This window comes from Tiliqua scincoides, chromosome 2 (genome assembly GCF_035046505.1).
Source record: "Tiliqua scincoides isolate rTilSci1 chromosome 2, rTilSci1.hap2, whole genome shotgun sequence".
In the NCBI taxonomy this organism is placed as follows: Eukaryota; Metazoa; Chordata; class Lepidosauria; order Squamata; family Scincidae; genus Tiliqua; species Tiliqua scincoides.
In genome coordinates, this window is record NC_089822.1 from 27,095,569 (window position 1) to 27,116,377 (window position 20,809).

At 43.0% G+C, this 20,809-nt stretch overlaps 1 protein-coding gene across 1 annotated transcript in view; it reads right to left on the reverse strand.

The window, feature by feature from the left end:
- The window catches only part of ADAMTS6 (ADAM metallopeptidase with thrombospondin type 1 motif 6), a 176,607-nt gene that overhangs the window by 111,934 nt on the left and 43,864 nt on the right, over positions 1-20,809 (reverse strand). Inside the window, exons 8-9 of the mRNA XM_066616074.1 lie at positions 11,103-11,146; positions 2,305-2,410 (exon numbers count right to left, since the gene is read on the reverse strand). Of these exons, the coding sequence (XP_066472171.1) occupies positions 2,305-2,410; positions 11,103-11,146 (150 nt within the window). The remainder of the gene's footprint in view (positions 1-2,304; positions 2,411-11,102; positions 11,147-20,809) is intronic.

Sequence of the window (20,809 nt, forward strand, 5' to 3'; positions counted from 1 at the left end):
AGAAGAGGACAGACATCTTCAAGTTGTCACCTCATCATGGTTTGTCTCAGCTTGGTATATGCTGACTTCAGCTTCAAAGGAAGCTTGGTCATGGCTGACTAATGTCAAGTTGGTAGCTGCAAGAACTTCTGTGCTCCTGGACTAAATCTTAGGGGAAACTACCAACCTGAAACTGAAACTGAAATTAATACTGAAACTGAGGGGCAAACTATGTCATGTGCAAATGTGTGGAATCAATTTCCAACTACTTTTTTCTTTCAATGAAAACAAAATATCTATATAAATAGAATTGTTATGTATATGCACTGAAACACATATGCATTATCACATCTGATATCTACATGCATTTCTGCTTACATTTTTACTACATGGAAGAAATATCTTCATGACCAGTTCCTGGTTCGAGGAGGAGTCTCTAGGCAAAGTGCTCTCTACATCAGTGGCCCCCCATGTGAGAGATAGGCTTACTGATCAGTGCCAGTGGGGTACAGCAGTAACAAAGCTAATCTAAGTACCATCCCACTCTCCCATTGATCTGAAGCAAAATTATCTAAGGGCATTGCAAAGGGATTAAAATGGCAAGGGCAGCCACACTGGTGCCAACAAAAGCAATGAAATCCAGAATATTATCTGGGAAGCCCACCTGATAGGTTTACTGGGCAGAGGGCAGCAACAGCTCATTGCTCCTAGTATTCATCCAAGGATGCTATGCACTAATCCCAAGCATGATTACTTTTGTAGGAGGAGTTTATTTGAAGGGGGATAAAAGCATTCATTAAACTGGATCAAAATCAAAATGGTGAGCAGAAGTGTTCAATTCCAAAACTGAAACTTACAGCCTGATCTAAACTGTTTCAACATTGTATTTGTTGTGATAAGAACATAAGAACAGCCCCACTGGATCAGGCCATAGGCCCATCTAGTCCAGCTTCCTGTATCTCATAGCGGCCCACCAAATGCCACAGGGAGCACACCAGTTAACAAGAGACCTGCATCCTGTTGCCCTCCCTTGCATTGGCATTCTGACATAGCGCATTTCTAAAATCAGGAGGTTGCACATACACATCATGGCTTGTAATCCATAATGGATTTTTCCTCCAGAAACTTGTCCAATCCCCTTTTAAAGGCATCCAGGACAGATGCCGTCACCACATCCTGCGGCAACAAGTTCCACAGACCGACCACACACTGAGTAAAGAAATATTTTCTTTTATCTGTTCTATCTCTCCCAACACTCAATTTTAGTGGATGCCCCCTGGTTCTGGTGTTCTGTGAGAGTGTAAAGAGCATCTCTCTATCCACTCTGTCCATTTCCTGCATAATTTTGTATGTCTCAATCATGTCCCCCCTCAGGCGTCTCTTTTCTAGGCTGAAGAGGCCCAAACGCCGTAGTCTTTCCTCATAAGGAAGGTGCCCCAGCCCAGTATTCATCTTAGTCGCTCTCTTTTGCACCTTTTCCATTTCCACTATGTCCTTTTTGAGATGTGGCGACCAGAACTGGATACAATACTCCAGGTGTGGCCTTACCATTGATTTGTGCAATGGCATTATAATATTAGCTGTTTTGTTCTCAATACCTTTTCTAATGACACTGGTGTAATGTTGATGCAGTGCCAACATGAAGTCATGTTTTGTGATGTTACACTGGAGGCACACCCTATCTTGAGTATTTAAGTTTCTAAAGCAATATTTTATCACTCGTCTATTACAAAGTTCCAAACAACACAGTCCTGGAACGTGCTGGAATCCCTAGCATGTATGCACTGCTGAAACAGAGACGCCTGCATTGGCTCAGTCATGTCATGAGAATGGATGATGGCTGGATCCCAAAGGATCTCCTCTATGGAGAACTCGTGCAAGGAAAGCGCCCTACAGGTAGATCACAGCTGTGATACAAGGACATCTGCAAGAGGGATCTGAAGGCCTTAGGGAACAGGTGGGAAACCCTGGCCTCTGAGCAGCCCGCTTGGAGGCAGGCTGTGCAGCATGGCCTTTCCCAGTTTGAAGAGACACTTGGCCAACAGTCTGAAGCTAAGAGGCAAAGAAAGAAGGCCCATAGCTAGGGAGACAGACCAGGGACAGACTGCACTTGCTCCCAGTGTGGAAGGGATTGCCACTCCCGAATTGGCCTTTTCAGCCACAATAGATGCTGTTCCAGAACCACCATTCAGAGCGCGATACCATAGTCTTTCGAGACTGAAGACTGCCTACAGAGATTACAGTGAATACCCCCTCAAAGCACCCCACAGATTAAGATAGATACTACCAAGCTAGGGTTTATAAAGATTTAAAAAATTTACTCACTTGTGACCAATTTCATGTGCGATGGTAAAAGCTGAGCCTAGGCCAATATCTTCATTAATGCTACAGCTCCTTTCAGGCTCACACATTCCAGCCACAGAGGCCAAGCCTGAACAAACAAAAGGAAACACAAAGGGTCATGCTAAGGTGTTTCAATCTTAAAAGCCCTTGTTATAAATGCCTGGATTCTTTTTAATAACCTCCATGCATAGAAGCAGCAGTTGGCAAAAGGTTAACTTTCTAGTCATTGCAAAATCACTGGGGGGATTTCACTTTGTCGGCTAGACATTAATATTTTTTGAACTGCAGTCACTGCTGGAAAATGTCTAGACTAGGGGTTAGATTTATAAATTTTACTTCTGGTAACTGGGGACCACCTAGTAACTTGAGCCAGGAGAGGGAATTCAAGCAAGCATTTCTATTTTAACATTCTTGAGGTTGCAGAAAGCAAAATGTATCCACATTATTTTTCTAAAGAGATCTGTTTAAGTTTAGTGGGTTCATAAAACATACAAGCAACATTTTTAGCTGCAAAAAAACCAAGTGGTGTATTTTTAGGAATTTTTATGAAAACAAAAAACTCAGTGCACCAAATGTAGGGAAAGAGGTATATTAACTGCATTCATTGACCATACTCTTCTATTTACCACAGTTTTCTGAAACAGCATTATCACTACATATAAGTATTCTTAAACTTTTCTAATATGATAAAGACATCAGATATTGACAAAATATTGTTTGTGCCTTTCAATATTACACAGAATGTATGCTACTACATGACTAATTTCATGCCATTACAAATGAATTGGGATCTGCACCCTTAACGGTATTCTCCCTGAGGACTCCATCTGGAAAAAATATTAAACATACACACCTACGGGATTATATGCCCTGCAAACAAATTGCTGCAAAACAATGACTGGAAAAAGGACACCACTGGTATTTAGGATAGTTTATTCTCTTGATAAGAAAGGAAAATGCTAACTTTCTTGTTAGGGTAGGTCACAAGAGACAGATCAGTTTGTCCTAGCTTTGTACCTTTTTCAGTTCAAGATTATTGTTTTAATTATAAAGCCCCACATGCCTTATACAAGACTCTTGCTTCATGGCTACCATCTTCCCCATCACCTTCTGTAATCTCTTAGTTCTGCTGATTATTATGGCTATGTACCAAGTTCATATTTCAGGAGCATATACAGCAGCATACCCTGTACCTATTCCACTTATGGAAAAATCTCAGGAATATTCTTATTTAGATTGGTTTTCAGTGACTGGAGTTAAATGGATATGGGTGAGAGATGAGGACAGCTTGATGTTTTATCTTTTGAATAGATATTAAACTTATACAAGTGTCATATAACCCATCTTCAGGAATACACTGGAACAATAGTGAAAATAGACAAAACAAGTCTTTGAAAGATAAGTGGAAATTGCTTCATCAGTCATAATTTCTGACAGGTAAAGTTTACATTATCAAGGTTTTCCCCTCAATTTAGTTAAAGCCAATGTGATAAAGACATTTTACTTGTCTAAATTCCATTTTTATTGCAACCAAATAATGTCCTCTGTAAACTATGAATTCCATGGCAGTATCTTTAGTACTTTTATGGCCCAATCCAACTGATAGGCAGGCTGGTGGAACTTGTGAAGTCTTCCCATGTGTGCCAGTGAAGCAAATGAGACGTGGTGTAGCAGGAAGCCCAGCATGCAGAGGAGGTGTTGAATGGGGCAAGGAGAGGGTGAAACAGGGAACAGACAGAGGCAGGGTGGGTGAATTAGGCCCAGGTGGGAACAGTATCAGCAGCACCACACACCAAATCCCGGGCCCCTTCCCAAACTTGATCTGCCTGCACAGATCATCGCTGGCGCAGGTCCAAATTCATCCATTGCAGCTGCTGGTTGACATAACTAATCAACTGACAATTATAATAATGAACCAACAACAACAATTACACACAAATGGCCCAACCCAAAACACTCTTAGCTACATGAAACAGTATCAGAAAACACATAAAGAAGTCGGAAGCAAGAGGAATAATCTAGAGCAGGGGTCTCCAAACCCCGGCCTAGGGGCCAGATGCGGGCCCGCAGCAAGTCTCTTTCCAGCCCACAGCCAACCTCTTGTCCCCTGAAAACCTCTGGCCCACTCAACTGAACATGTCCAGAACTGTGCTCTGATTGTGTCTGAAGGGTGTTCTGAGGGCCAGAGAGGTTGAATGAATGAGCCCATTCATTCATTTATTCACTTATCTAAGTTCTCTAACTTATTTATTTATTTAAATTTTACATTTAAATTTTTTCTCTGGCCCTCCACACCACGCCAGATATTTGATGCGGCCCTTTGGCCAAAAAGTTTGGAGACCCTTGACCTAGAGGTTGAGTTCCACCAGTAGGGGAAGTTCATTGCTTGTTTAAAGGTCTGGGGGTTTGCTTTCTCCTACTTTTACTACTGCTCACTTAACATGACAGGAAAAGTTATTTTCTACCTGTAACAATGGCTTTGGTTCTTTCTTCATTCCAGTAAGGTCCTTAGCAGAAATCAGTTGGCTGTGTGTGGATCTTGTCTTAGAGCACAATCCTATTCATGTCTATTCAGAGGTAAATCCCATTCAGTTCAATGGGGTTTACTCCCAGGTAATTATGATTAGGATCACAGCCTTAATCCCTCAGCTCTGCTAACAGACATTAGGGTTGGAGAGATGGCCACTTGTTCTTGCTAATAGCAAAGTCAGTGACCCCATTTCAATTGGTTTGAAAATAAGATAGGGCCTCGGACAAAAGCAAGGTTGCTGCATACCCAGGATCAAGGAAAGAGAAAATGATGGCCCGACTACTGAGGCAAGTAGCTGTCTCTCATTCACACCCACTCTGACTCAAGAAAGGGCATGTTTTAGGTCATGCTCTTATTCACTCTGTCCTCACCATCTCAGCTCCTCATTGAGACTTTGGGAGTCAAGAAGACTTTGGGAGACTTTGCAAGTCAAGAAGAAACTGTGTGGCCAGGTGCTTCCAGGTATACACACACTTGGGCCACTTGCCTGGCTTCTCACAGTCAATGCCACAGGATACGAGAGCAAGGAAGTCTGTCATTGTGCCTGCAGGTTGCTTTTCCATTTTGCAAATGAGGAAACCCTTGAGTCAAGCACAGGAAGCAGTTGATGAGAAAATTGAGTCAATGGTGGGTAGCAGCGGTGACCTCCTTAAGGACTTGGCCCATTCACAGGCAGTCTTACTCAGAAGTAAGTCCTCTAATTGCAATGGGGCTCCCACAAAAGTGTGCACAGAATTGCAGTCATGCTGTCTGATAAAAGGACTTACTTCTGTGTTAAGTACAACGGGAAGAAAAGAAGCCAGTGAGGCAAGTTGCTCTCATTGCCTCCTTCACTACTGATGCTTCTATGCTGAGACTGAATGCCTCCCCGCCCCCCAGTCAGGGAAACCAACTGCTTTATAAACAAGAGAAGACAACAAGACAAACTATTACTCTTTAAATAGCCTAATACAAATACAGTATACTTTTATTCTCTTAATGATTTGTTATTTTTATTTTGTTTGTGCAAGCCACTCTATAACCTTTGGGAAAATAAATAAGAAAATAAATAAATTCTTGCTTGCTTGCTCCCAGTTGAGGGTACCTAGGTAGTTGCTAATGTATCTTCTCTTATTGTACAGTCATTCACACATTAACTCGGTTACAACCCCAGGAGGTGTCATTCCTTCGCATATACCCACACAAATACAAATATCAGGGATACAGTTGCAGGTCTCATTTGAATAATACAAATGGCAAGATATAACATTACTACTGGGAAAAGAATTGGAAATTGTGCAGAGAAAGACACCAAAATTAGTTGAAGTTGAAGTAGTTTCTGACAAGGATGAAGTAGAGAATAAAGATGACTTAAGGGAAGGCATGAGATTTACATACATGAGAGTTGATAGATAATTTTTCACTCTCCCTTAACATGGGGCATTCAGTGACAGACAGCAGATTTAGGACAGACAGCTGTGATCTCTCTGTGCTCTTTCTCATGTTGTAATATGTTCATTTTTTTTTTTAAACTATGTTGTAAATTGTTGCTTTACAATAAGCCACTTTGGTTCTAATCTATAGAAAAAAGGGGGTAAAAACAGCAAACATTTCACACAACACTTCTGGAATTCATTGCCACAACATCTGGAGATGTCTGCTGGATTAGACAGCATGAAGAGGGGATTAGAAAACTCAAGGGGGGATAGATCTATCAATGGGTAGGAATCTCCATTAAAAGAGGCAGAATTATTTTTTAGTGGGGAAGGACTTTTGTCTTTGTGTCCTGCTTATAGGCTTTCTTGAGGCATCTGGCTGGTCACTGTTGACCTTCATATGCGAAGTATGCAATGTTATTATGAACATATGACATTGACTCAGATCATGTCATACCATCAGTACAGCTTAGCTCAGCACTGCCTACTTCTCCTGGCAGCAACTATCCATGATGTCAGAGGAAGGCCTTTTTTAGTCTTTCTGTCCAAGAGCCTTCTCTGAACGAGAGTGCTAGGAACGGAACCTGGGACTTACTGCATGCTACACATGTGCTCTCTCAGCATGTTATGACCACTCTATTGTAAATTTAAGTTGCAATCATGTACCCCCCTGAATGCAAGAGTCATGGCAATCAATGGGAGATGTATGTGCATTACTGAATGAAGTACTGTAGCTATAAAGAGGTTATGACAAATGTACATATGCACAAGGGTCCCCCAAATGATGGCCAGATGCAAGGAAGTGGCAACAGGGTACAGATATCTTGTCTTAAATGTCCGTGAGGCATTGTTCGCCATGGCCCCAAAGTCTTATCTCTAAACATAAGAATAGCCCCACTGGATCAGGCCATAGGCCCATCTAGTCCAGCTTCCTGTATCTCACAGCGGCCCACCAAATGTCCCAGGGAGCACACCAGATAACAAGAGACCTCATCCTGGTGCCCTCCCTTGCATCTGGCATTCTGACATAACCCATTTCTAAAATCAGGAGGTTGCGCATACACATCATGGCTTGTACCCCATAATGGATTTTTCCTCCAGAAACTTGTCCAATCCCCTTTTAAAGGCTTCTAGGCTAGACGCCAGCACCACATCCTGTGGCAAGGAGTTCCACAGACCGACCACACGCTGAGTAAAGAAATATTTTCTTTTGTCTGTCCTAACCCGCCCAACACTCAATCTTAGTGGATGTCCCCTGGTTCTGGTATTATGTGAGAGTGTAAAGAGCATCTCCCTATCCACTCTGTCCATCCCCTGCATAATTTTGTATGTCTCAATCATGTCCCCCCTCAGGCATCTCTTTTCTAGGCTGAAGAGACCCAAACGCCATAGCCTTTCCTCATAAGGAAGGTGCCCCAGCCCCGTAATCATCTTCGTCGCTCTCTTTTGCACCTTTTCCATTTCCACTATGTCTTTTTTGAGATGCGGCGACCAGAATGGGACACAATACTCCAGGTGTGGTCTTACCATAGATTTGTACAACGGCATTATAATACTAGCCGTTTTGTTCTCAATACCCTTCCTAATGATCCCAAGCATAGAATTGGCCTTCTTCACTGCCGCCGCACATTGGGTCGATACTTTCATCGACCTGTCCACCACCACCCCAAGATCTAATTCCAGACTGATTTCACAGGCCAACACGCATTTTGCTTCCTTAAACATTACACCAATTCCTGGGTATATTTGGGGTGCCGATTCCAAAAATGGCATCCGTTTTGCCCTATCACGTCTTTTTTCTCAAATACATTAGCAGGCAATTGGCACTTCTCTCTCCTCCTCTCCCCCACCCCACCCCCTCTCCTCCTATAGGCACATTCCCCTCCTCATCTCATAATTGCAGTTAGCACCTCTCCTACTGTCTCTCCCCTCACTGATCCGCACCTTCCAAAGGTCCAGAATCACTTGCCTCACATTCTCCCCCCCCATTGCCTGCTCCTGTATTTCTGAAAAAGTGTGACCAAAAGCCCAATCCTAGACATGTCTACTCAGAAGTAAGTCCCATTTATCGTCAATGGGGCTTACTTCCAGAAAAGTGGGGCTACGATTGTGCCCCAACGCCGCTTCTCTGAAAGGCAAAGGCAAGGCAGTGAGGGTTGCTTTGGGGAGCTGCAGGCAACTCTGGCAAGGAAAAGGGACTTAGAAGGACCCTCAGCCAGCCCATTATTAGGCTGGTGGCCTCAGCAGACTCGCTGGCTTCCTACCTGCTTGCCTGCCCTGGGTCCCTCCTTCTCACTCTGCCCCATACCCAATCCTAGGCGTGTCTACTCAGAAGCAAGCCCCATAATAGTCAACGGGGCTTACTTCCAGGTAAATGAGGATCGGGTTGCAGCCTTCCTCTTGTTCAGCAGCAGGAGATGCAAAGCAGCCGCTGCTGCTCCTTCTCCTTTTTCCGCAGCTGCCGCATGAGGGTCAAAGCAGCTGCTTCTCCCACCCGCGGCTGCTGTCTGCCTCCTCTGGCCCCTCTGAGGCTGCCTCCTCTGGCACACCTGAGGCTGCCTCAGGGCACACTAGTGTGTCGCGGCACAGCGCTTGAAAACTGCTGGTCTATACAGTCACCACCTTTTTCATTCTCAGCACCAGTTAAAGTTGAGAGTGTTAGCCATCTCTACCTCCCAAGTATCTCCCAGCACTTGACAATACTAAGTTCTTGAACTCCTGCTGCCCCAAGCTGTCTCAAGCACCAACTGTATGTGGATTGGGGATGCACAGATGGAGAACTGCAACAGCTCATGTCAGGGCCAGCTTTAGACCAATTTGATCAAATTGGGCCCAGCTCCTAAGGCTGTTCCATGCTAGACCAGCAGATTGTGGCACTTGCCTGAGAGATCACTTCCAAACAGCGTTGCACCAAGCTGGCAGAAGAGACACTGCCTGGACCAAGCAAGCACTTGAAAAGCACATATGTCCTGTCTTGCCCCAAAGCCACGGCCGGCCTTAGGGCAACTGGACCAAATTGGCCGAGTTGGGCCCATACTGGGGCAGTGAGTGGAACGCCCGCAGCCGACACCTCAGTCTGTAGCTGACGCTCAGGCATGAAATCTTCCATGCTGAGGCGTTGCAAGGAGACTGCAGTGAGTGGAGCATTGCTGCTGGATGCCCCCCCCCCCGAAGCAATTGACTGTGATGTTATAATGTCATGGCTGCCTACATGCAGGTGCCATGCTACATGGTGCCGTGCTTGTGCTGGATGTCATTGGCCCTGGACTCGCTGCTGCTTATTCTGGTGAGCTCTTCCCAAATGGTGAGCAACTGAGGGAGAAATCAGCTGTAGGAATGTCCACAGCTCAGTGCTTGGAGACCCCCAAGGCACTCCATTCGTGGATCCCTGTATAAGTACCAAAAGGAACAGATTCTTAAGCCATACTCTGGTGAATACAGGCTATAGGACCAAGCTAATAATTTAAATTTCTGGACAATGCTTTTAGCTTCAAGAAGGCAACAGAATTCTAAATCAGAGCACAGCACCTGACCTAAGTATTTGTACCAGGTGCTTAACAGATGGGTCTTGGAAAAATAAATCCCTGAAGCTACAAAACAGCTGTAGATTTATTCCATGAAAGCAGTTTAATGCAGTTCCTTGCATGGCTCCCTATGCAGCAAATGAAGAATGAAAAATCAAAATGTCTGCCCAGCAGAAAAATTTCTTATCCCTCCCATAAGACACAAGAACTAGGACCACAACAGTTAGTGGAAGTCTGTGCGATTTTACATCAATATTGCTTTTGAGCCTCTGAGAAATGTAAAGTAATGAAATCACTAGCATCCAGCCTAAACAAAACATTTTGTAAGAAATTTTATATAATCTGCATAATTTGACATTCATCTCTTTTTTTCTTTTGCTATTTTGGGAGTCAGTCCTTTTTTGTCTATGTCATAAACATTAAAGGCCAATTTAGAAAAGATGATAAAGAGGGATGTATTTTCTGGAAGAGTGTCAAACATATCGTGAACTTTAAAACTAGTTATGGTAGCAGCTTCTGTAGAAGAGCAATGCTTATTATGAAATCATCTTTATTCAAACCAATGATCTTGCATTGGAAGTTCCCTTTTGGTTCAATGCTATATATTCTAAGCTCTTGTGGACTAGATGAACACTTAGTAAGGCAATATAAACTTTCCTAGCGTGAAAATTACATTATTCCAGCAATGTCATATAGAAAACAATTTTCAGTTCAAAATTCCAATGTTACAAATTAATACAGTACTGAGCAAAATTTTAAGAAAATGGTCGATCCAAGGTTTCATTATTTCTTTTATTTCTATTTATGAATTAGTAGCATCTTAACTGAATGTTAGGATGAAGGCACAGAAAACAGCACAAAATATGCAAAGCAACCTTCATTATGGAAAATAATTTTGGAATGGCAAAGAGGGCACTATAAAGTTTTTACACCACACAGAGGTACTCAGATAAGCGCATGTTCTCCTGAATACCGTATTTTCAATAGTTTCTGAGTTCTTGTACTTTCCTGAGAGTCCTCTTTGTATTTGTGAAAGAGCAAATCCCAAGAGGAACAGAGCAGTGTGGTCTCTTGTCACCCCCACCCCAATTACTGCTTTGATTAACTTCTAGGTCATTTTAGTGACACAGCTGTGAAAAATGACACTACATTTCATTTAAGTATCACTTCTTGCTAGTATTTTCCCATCCATATTTTACAGACGCATAAAGATGAAGAGTTATTCAAAGAAATACAATCTTAAGAATCAATAACAAAAACTAAAACAAATAAGCAAAAAATACTAACTTAGGTTACACTTTGCACCCTTACCCAGTGTTCCACAAGGCTTGTTTTTATACGTGCAGATATCATATCTGTAAAGAGGGGAAAGTAGATATATTTATAAAAGATTCGGCTTGGTAATACATTGTTATATTTATCACATTTCTGTAGTGTAACTCCAGTTGTCAAACTGCAATCACTGTAATTATGTACAGCCAGCTGGAGTGTCGGCTCTGCATTCTGGTGCAAACCACAGGCTGCAGTAAGCTCACAGCCTCTGGCCTCAGGCCAGCGGGACACCTGCCAGGAAGGAAAAAAAGGTTAAAGTGGACCTTTGTAATCTCTGCCTTATAAAACAGTCTGCCACTCTGTTATGGAGTTGCAGCAGCAGGTCTGCATAGCATTACTATTTCAACAAGAAAAATGAGCAAATTATTGTTTTAAGCCTGCCGAAACTTTTCTTCTTAAGGATATCACTTATTTCATGTTACTGAACAGCTATGTTTAGATCCTAACATTTTACATCTTGGATTCTTTACTGACAAAAGTTACTCAACATTCAAATTACTGAAATGGCATTTAAAATGATACACAAAAAAAGAACTCACACATTTACTTTTCAAGAACTTCAGGCAAGAGTGTCAATTGCCTTTATCCTCTTCCCTAAAATGTAACCGTACTGAAGGGAAGATAAAACATGTGTAACAATTTGTGAGATTCCAACATTGGTTCAGATGCCATAAAGAAAATGCCTGGCATTCTTTCAGTGCTTCCAGTGCATAGGTTCTCAAACATTTTCAATCGAAAGTTCTGCACTGAACTGATAAGACAGTTCCAATAAATAAGTTGCATATATCCTAAAACCTTGGAAATGAAGATCTGATTAGAATTTCATAGGCTCACAACATGATTTAATGTTTCTGGAAAGACCTTGAACAAATAAACATGAAAAAAATAGGGAAATTATCACATTGTCTCCTCATCTCTTTCATCCTCATTTCTGAACTGATTGACACAAATCCTGAACTGGTCAGAAAGGAGTATGAATGCTCCCTGATATCTAAAGGATATGCATGCTCCCCAATACCGATGGTCCACTTCACGTGAAAAACTAAAGACCCGATCCTAGCCATCTGCAGTGTCGGTCTTGTGCGTACTGCCAAGGAGATGGCAGTTGCAAAAGTACCATAAAGCACTCCAAGGTGGCAGAAGGAGAAAAGCAACAACGTGGAGGCCAGTGGGGGCAGCGCAGGACCTCCACACCAATGAGAGAAGTCCTGGGAGCCATCAGCTGTGAATTTACCATCAAGCAGGGTGGGGGCAATCCAGGGTGGGGGAAGGTAGGGAGAGGGCAAAACTGGATGCGGGAGGACAGGGAAGAGGGCAGTTCAGGCCCAAGATGGGGGCAGAGATGGCAGCAGAAGCTGCTGCTGGATCTTAACCCTGAGCCTGAAAGCCCTACACGGGATTACTTGGTTCTGCGCCAGCAGTTGAAATGGCGTGGATCTGAGCAGAGGCTGTTGGGGCTTGACTTAGGGCAGGGGTGTCCAAAGTTTTTGGCAGGAGGACCACATCATTTCTCTGACACTGTATCAGGGGCCGCAGAAAAAAAGAATTAATTTACATTTAAAATTTGAATAAATTTACATAAGTTTACATAAATCAGTATATTAAAAATGAACTTATATGAACGAATAATGGTCTTGCAATAGCTCAAGGCCTATAAAAAGTCTTGCACAAAGCAAGGCTGACCTTTCCTTTGCTGCCGCTACTGCATCACAGATGTGAAACAACAAGCAGTGGAGGGAACCCTCATCCCACAGCTCACGCAAGAGGTCAAACAGTCGCACTCACACTAAGAGCAGTTGCGTCGGGCCAGTGTGGGCTCCAACAAATCTCTGGAGGGCCAGAGGCTCATTGGAGACTGGGGGCTCCCTGAGGGCCACATTGAGAGGCCTGAAGGGCCGCAAGTGGCCCCAGGGCCGGGGTTTGGGCACCCCTGACTTAGGGTAAGGGAACACTTGTTGAGGTGACCTCCAGCTACCTCCCTGCCCACACAGAATACAGTAGCAGCCATTTTGGTGTGCTGTATTGTAGCAAGGGCAGTTCCATTAGGATTGGGTTGTATATTTTATGATTCAACACTGCTGTATCAGTTGCATCAGCTGCCAAAACATATCTGGATAAAAGTCAAACTGCTGTCTATTACCTTTAAAGGTGTAGGAATGAGCTGTCTTAAGGATCACCTTCCCTCACAAAACAGTGCTTAACCTACAGTTATCTAATGAAGACTTCTTGTGCATCCTGCTGTTTTCTGAAGCAAGGTGACACATAAGAGGTCTCACTCAGCGAAGGCGCTCAGCATGTGGAACTGCATGACACAGGATTTTCTTGGTTCCTTCATCAACCATGTTTCATTGTCAACTCAAATATTTTTTATTTACAGCAAGCTTTTTAGGATTTTTAAATACACTGTCTTCTTTGAGTTTTCATTATCTAATATGCACTTCTGCCTTTAGTAACTGGTTTGAGTTTTAATATTTTTATTCCAAAAAAGGTGGCTAGGGAGATGGCAGAACCACTAAGGAGGCATTAGTACAGGCCACTGTAATTCAAATCACCCAAAAGAGGGGCACTTGAAGCAGTTTCCTTGTATGATTTTAAGAAGTGTGCAGATTCACATGCAGGATAATGTTCTTTGAAGTTCATTGTACACTAAGGGCCCAATCCTATCCAGTTTTCCAGTGCTGATGCAGTTGTGCCAGTGGGGTGTGCGTTGCAACCTGTGGTGGACAGGCAGTCACTGCGGCCTCCTCAAGGTATGGGAACAGGTGTTCTCTTACCAAGGGGCTGCACTGTGGCTACACTGGAGCAGTAAAGTTGGATAGGATTGGGCCCTTAGTCATCAAGAGGGCAATCCTGAAGTGGTGCTGGGCCAGTGCAGGCCCCCTGTGCCATAAATCATGTTTGCAACTACTCTTGAGCCAGCTAGATCAGTACAAGGAAGTGTGCCGGCCTGCCAATGCTGGATCTCTGACTGGAGAGGGTAAGCTTGCATCAGCCAGGGCAGGTTTGCGCAAGGGGTGAGAGAGGCTGGCAGGAGGGCAGAACAGAGGTGGGGAGAGGCATTTCTGGACAGGGGAAAGTAGACCAGGAGGCGGATTGGGCCTTGGAGAGGGTGGGATTGGACGTGGCAGCACAGGTCAAATCCTAACCCCCACTTCTGGGCCCTGAAGTCTTACACAGGTTGATTGGATTTGCATCAGTGAAATCGCTGCCACAGATCTGAGTAGCCCCAGACGGGTGGCTGGGGTGTAACATAGGGGAAAAAATATTCCCTTTACCCGAGTTGCCCTCCAGCTGGCACCTACCTTGCACTGAATACAGCACAGGTCACTTAGCCTGCCTGTTCCAGTGCAAGTTAGGATTGGGCTGCTCATTACACACTTGTTCAGCTCCAGAAGTTGTTCAGAAGTTGGAATGTACAGAAATTGAAACAGCCAACTCTTGTTGGCCCATTGTTATCCCACCTGCTCAAAAGTACTTCAACAGATGGATTGCACCTGAACATAAGCACTAATACAGCTGTCCATAACTTAAATCTTTGAAGGGACATATGTCATGACCTCACTCTGAGAAAGTGCTCAAACTGCAATTCTGATGGGGTAGAACCAGCTAGATCAAACAGACCAGTACTGCACCCAGTCCCAAGCTCTGATACCAGGTCAGAACCTGAAGAGACTCTGGAACTGAAGCCCCCAAGACATCATTTTCTGAATCGGAGCCCCATGAAGAATAGTCGCTTCCATTCTGGGAATCTCGTGTTCCTCAGTACACAAGGCTCCATGTGAACTGAGGAATGTGAAACTCCAGGCTAAAAGGAGTACCTTTAAGATCTCCACTATCCAGGCCCAGAGTTGGAACCTAAAAGAAGTCTGATCTGCAAGGGGATACTTTTGTGCAGCAGTATAAATCAACTTATACTCCTGCACAAAAGTAGTGCAAGTATTTTTAAATTGAGTTTTCACAAGTCTGTTACTGAGAATAAAGTCAATTTTTTTTAACTATCCTTTGATAGTGCACACTTCCAAGTCTAAAAATATCTTGCATAAGCAGAAGCTGCAAACTACTACATCTACTACAATGTAAACCAGGGGTCTCCAAACTTTTTGGCCAGAGGGTCACATCAAATATCTGGTGTGGTGTGGAGGACTGGAAAAAAAAATTAAATATAAAATTTAAATAAATAAGAGATGGAACATAGAAGAGTGAATAAATGAATGAATGGGCTCATTTATTCGACCTCTCTGGCCCTCAGAAGACCCTCCATACACAATCAGAGCACAGTTCTGGTCATGTTCAGTTGAGTGGGCCAGAGGCTTTCAGGGGACAAGAGGTTGGCCGCTGGTCAGAAAGAGGCTTGCTGTGGGCCACATTTGGCCCCTGGGCCAGGGTTTGGAGACCCCTAATGTAAACCAAACTAATTTCCTGGAGTTGGAAAGACTTTGGTAGGAAATCCATGTGTGTGCCGACTCTCTTCAGGAGCTCTGGATGATGCTATACAGGTTTACTCAGAAAGAGGTACAATTTAATTCAATGAGACTTACACTCAAGTAAATATATATACTTGCAGTATTATATATGATTGGAACCCTCAAACTTTTTTGATTTCTTGTGCCATAGCATAAGCTTATTCTTACGGAATGTGGTATACCACAACAGCATTTTGCCTTAAAATAAGGTACATAACTCATTTGGTTTCATCCTCGAAAGCCTCAAAACAAACAAAGAAAAAGCTATTTAAAACAAGGAATGAAAAGCATAATATACATGTCACATATCTCAATGGAAATAGCGTTTCTATTATTAGTTTGCCCAGGGCCTGCCTTTGAAGCTGTGGGTCCTTACTGGAAACATTTTTTGCAGGGCCCCAGGCTCACAGACATGGTCTGTAGAATTGTAGAAAAAGAAATAAAATTTATTGTACACTTTATATCTTATGGTAGAATGGAAAACAACCAAAATATGCACTTTAAAAGTGCATGTGAGTTAAATGGACCAAACTGATCTAAGCACATTTTAATAAAAAATTGCATACAGGACTAGAGTAGATTACCCTCGCATGGGGTTCTCTTAGACACAGGGCCCAAATGGGAGCAACTGGTTCAACTGGCTTAAAGTTGGTCCTGGTTAAGCCAGTGTAGTTAGCCTTGTGAGTTAACCTGAGGAGGGGACCGCACTGTTAACCAATTGTGTTTCAGTGATGTTTCCACTCTTTGCTCATGTTTTTATTGTTGGGTAAGAGGCACTTTTTCAAGTGGGTGCTCCTTTTTTTAGCAGGGGGAGAGTAACTGGCCCACCTCACCCCAGCACTGTCTGTTCTAGTGGCTGTTTGCTGCTATTCATTCGCATCTTTTTAGATTGTGAGCCCTTTTGGGACAGGGAGCCATTTAGTTATTTGATTTTTCTCTGTAAACCGCTTTGTGAACTTTTGGTTGAAAAGCGGTATATAAATACTGTTAATAATAATAATTAATAATACTGAGACTATACCAAAAGCCTTAGTGAAGAAGCTCAGGTATTCACCATACTACTATTCAACTCAATTTATCTTGCTTACAAAATCCAGGTCTGATGCAGGCAGCATTAACCCCTTTCATAGACTACAACCCTAGTCATACTTATAATAACAACAACAACAACAACAACAGGTATTTATATACCGCCTTTCTTGGTCTTTATTCAAGACTTTATTCAAGGCGGTTTACATAGGCAGGCTTATTTAAATCCCTTATTAAATAGGGATTTTTACAACTGAAAGAAGGTTCTTTCCTTCAAGAACCACTACATTCAGGTGTTTCATTCCGATCTGGCTTCACATTCTGGCCTCCATCCTCCCACACTCAGAGCAGATGGAATAGCTCCGCTTCAGCTTGTCAGCTGCTTCAAGGTTGCACGGTGCCGGTGGCCTCGAACTGGCGACCTTGTGGATGTTATCTTCTGGCAGACGGAGGCTCTACCCTCTAGACCAGACCTCCTGCCCTTATAAGTACATTTATTTAATATTTATACTCTGCCTTCCCTTCTTTTCAATTGCTGAAACGTATGGGTCTTCTCTCCTCCAAGTAAGTACGCTTAGAAGGATTGGGCTGTACCCCGCAGAGTTCGATTCGACAGACAGTTCCAACTTGAACCCTCAACCTCCCCCCCACCCCAGTGCTGCTACTTGGCTTTCACCAGGGTAATCTTCAAAAGAACCTTTGCTCCCTTTCCAAGTGTAGAGGGCTGCAGCCCCTGTCCTATGGCCTAATCTGTCTTTGTTTTCTTACATTGCTTCTCCAAAGAAGCAACCACTTTGCTCAGGAGAGAGGAAGGCTCTGAACACTAGCTGAGAAACACTGCACTACTTCATTTGGGGAGAACATTGGGAGAACTTCATTACTGTGAGACACAAGAAAAGCAGCAAGTAATGGGGGTTTCCATATATGTACATACTTGGAAAGGTGGCAAGCAGCTCCAGGAATTGGAATCCAGCCATAAGCCTGCTGTATTTATTCCATTTATATCCTACCCTTTCTCCAAGGAACCATGCTATGAGCTTACCTAGGGTACCAATCATGTTTGCAGACACGACATGACAATGAAAGGTGATCAAACAACCATATTAGTGTGCCACCATTCCTATGCACACTTAATTTGAGTGTGTAGCTTCACCGCTACCCCAGTTTTGAGTGGTAAGGATGGCATGTTATCAGTTTCATTCATAAAGCAATTTATCTGAAAACTAGGAAAAACACCAACTCAAAAATGTTTTGCGAACTACTTACCTCAGTCTGCAAAATGCACTGTTGGCAAAAATAACTAGTGAATGGAGGTTTGTGCTATTGGAACTCTGTAATGACTGCATAAGCCTTTAATCAGAGTTATACTTTAGTTTAAAACAAACATTACGAACAGCAAATTTGTACTACGTTTATCTTTGCTCAGACTTCTAATGCATAGTAGTTCATTTTCATGCATAATAGTTGGAATATGCAGAACATGTTTTAAGTACGATCAAGTACATCTTTAAAAACTGTTTGTAAACCTAATTATGCCTGAAAAAGATATTTTAATACAGTACTTTTAGTTAAGTAATTCAACACCACCAATAGAACCATAATGAATTAACAATCTTCAAAGATGTATTTTAAAATTGAATGTTTAAGCTTACTGTACCAAATATTTCTTATAAATTTAAATTGTCCAATACAGTCTACATATAATTTATTATTATTATTAACAGTATTTATATACCGCTTTTCAACTAAAAGTTCACAAAGCGGTTTACAGAGAAAAATCAAATAACTAAATTAAATAACTATAATTTTCCCCAGCTTACATTCATCCACGTTCCCACTGTATCTTACAACTCTGCATTCCTTTTACAACTACCATAACAGCAGTTTAATCAGCTGAAATCAATAATAAACAAAGTCATCAAGATTCAAATCTGATAACTGAACTATTTTCCTGCCTGAGGCTCAAATCTTTTACATTGAACCTATTGTTAAAAGAAGCCAGTTTCAGCACTAAAACCAGACAGACAACATATACTTTTGTGGAGAGATTAGCATTTGAGTTGTTAGGACCAATTGCCAAGGTACCCCTTCAAAGGTTTATAATCACATAGCAACTCACAGTTCTCTTCATTAGATCTAGAATCATAATTCCAACTGCTAAAAGGGGACACCAAATTTTACAGGCTCAAATACAACTGCTCTTCTACATTAGCTCAGGAATTCTCTAATTTATTTTTACCAAATGAAACAAAATTAAAACTAAACTAATTGCCTTTTAAAAAGTCACTATCAGTATCACTGCAGAGAGATGTACACTTCTGTTATTTCTATATCATATGAAACACTGAGAATCTGGCTTTGCCAATTGCTGAAGATGATGCTGAGGGTAGCTTCTTAAAATGTCAGTCCACAACTCTCACATTGAAGCTTCCAACTCCTACAGCTGTTACCTGCTGGACCCTGCGGTTGGGAAACTAGCATTCCACCCAAAATGATAAGCAGGAAAAACTTTCCAACCTCTACCTGAAACAATCCTTTTGCAATATTCAAATTTGGAAACATTTTTAATGTTCGGCTCATAAATGCACATGTCAGAACTGGCACCACAGGTCAAACAAGCTTTCATTACTGTTGGGTTTAAACTCCCTTGGATTTTGAGAACCACTGACATATAGTAATAAGAAAATAGAAGTACTGGGTGACAGTTTTTTCCCCCTTACTAACAGCAGCAAATAGGCTTCCTCCCAGACAATCCCTGCGATAACAGAGACCATCTGGGAGAAAGTATGTGGGCCAGTGGGAGCAGTGATTTGTTCCTCCTACCAACTCATTGGACTATCCCTCATACAGTTCCTGGGTTACTTTACAGTAGGGATCACCTGGGGAAAGGCCTATTGGCCAGTGGGCAGGGAGAGAGGAGGAGGTAATGCAGCATAGACTAAACTTGCACAGCACTTCCTTCTCCTTTCACCTTGTCCACAGAACAGTGGAGAAATCTAGTGTGCAGGGAGGCAGAAGAAGAAAATCCAGACTTGACTAAGAGCCCAATCCTGGGCTTGACACGCTGGCTTACCGCCAACACGCACTGTCACAAACATACCATAAGGCACGTTTGCGAGGCCTAACACTGGGCCAGTGCCAATGGTAGCCTAGTGCTGGCTGGAGCTGGGTTAGAGCTGAGCGGGCGCCTGGCCTCCACCACTTGTCGCACAGACCGCCAAGCTGTGGAGAGGAAAGTGGGGGCAGGGGGCGGCATGTCAGGGGAGGGAGCAAGTCGGAACGCTCCACCGGATCCTGAGCATTCGTGTTGGGCTCGCCGCCCGACATGAACACTCTTCCCTCACTGCCAACCTTTTGATCAGCAGTGAATTGAGTAGCCCCATTGCGGGGCTACTGCTCTCACCCTGGGGAAGGAGACCAAAGTCCCCTTCTCCCAAGGTGCTGCACACAGCTGCCTGAGATGCACAGGATGCAGTGGTAGTTTTGGTGCCACCACAGCCGCGAACCATGGGAGCTCAGGTATGGGCTGCCCTGCTGCAATCCTATCCACTTTCCTGAGAGTAAGCAGGAACACAATGAGACTTGCTTTATGATTGCACAGCAAGTCTTTGCTGCAATTTCACCTCATCAAGCATCTGGACGCGGGAGGGGGAGAAGCGCTCTCAACCAGCCACTCAGTAAGGCTGGGACCAAGGGCACCATTGGGTGCCTCTGTGCATGTGCACTGGGATTCAGATCCTGGCCTTGCTCCAGAACCTAGTAAAACCTGACGCCAATCCTGGCATAAATGATCATATTTTCAGTTGTCTTCAGGTTGGAAAATTATTTAAAAGCTTTTTTAAAAATGACTTTGTAAAAAGAAGAAATTAAATTCAGTTTTAGACTCTACACAGCAAAGTGAAAAGCAGGTAAGCATATAACTGTCTTAGCCAGGGGTGTCCAAACTTTTTGGCAGGAGGGCCACATCATCTCTCTGACACTGTGTCGGGGGCTGGGGAAAAAAGAATTTATTTACATTTAAAATTTGAATAAATTTACATAAATGTACATGAATGAAGGTCTTGCAATAGCTCAAGGCTTATAAAAGGCCTTGCACAAAGCAAGGCCAGCCTTTCCTTCACTGCTGCTGCAGCATCACAGACATGAAACAACAAGCAGAGGAGGGAGTCCTCATCCCATAGCTCATGCAAGAGG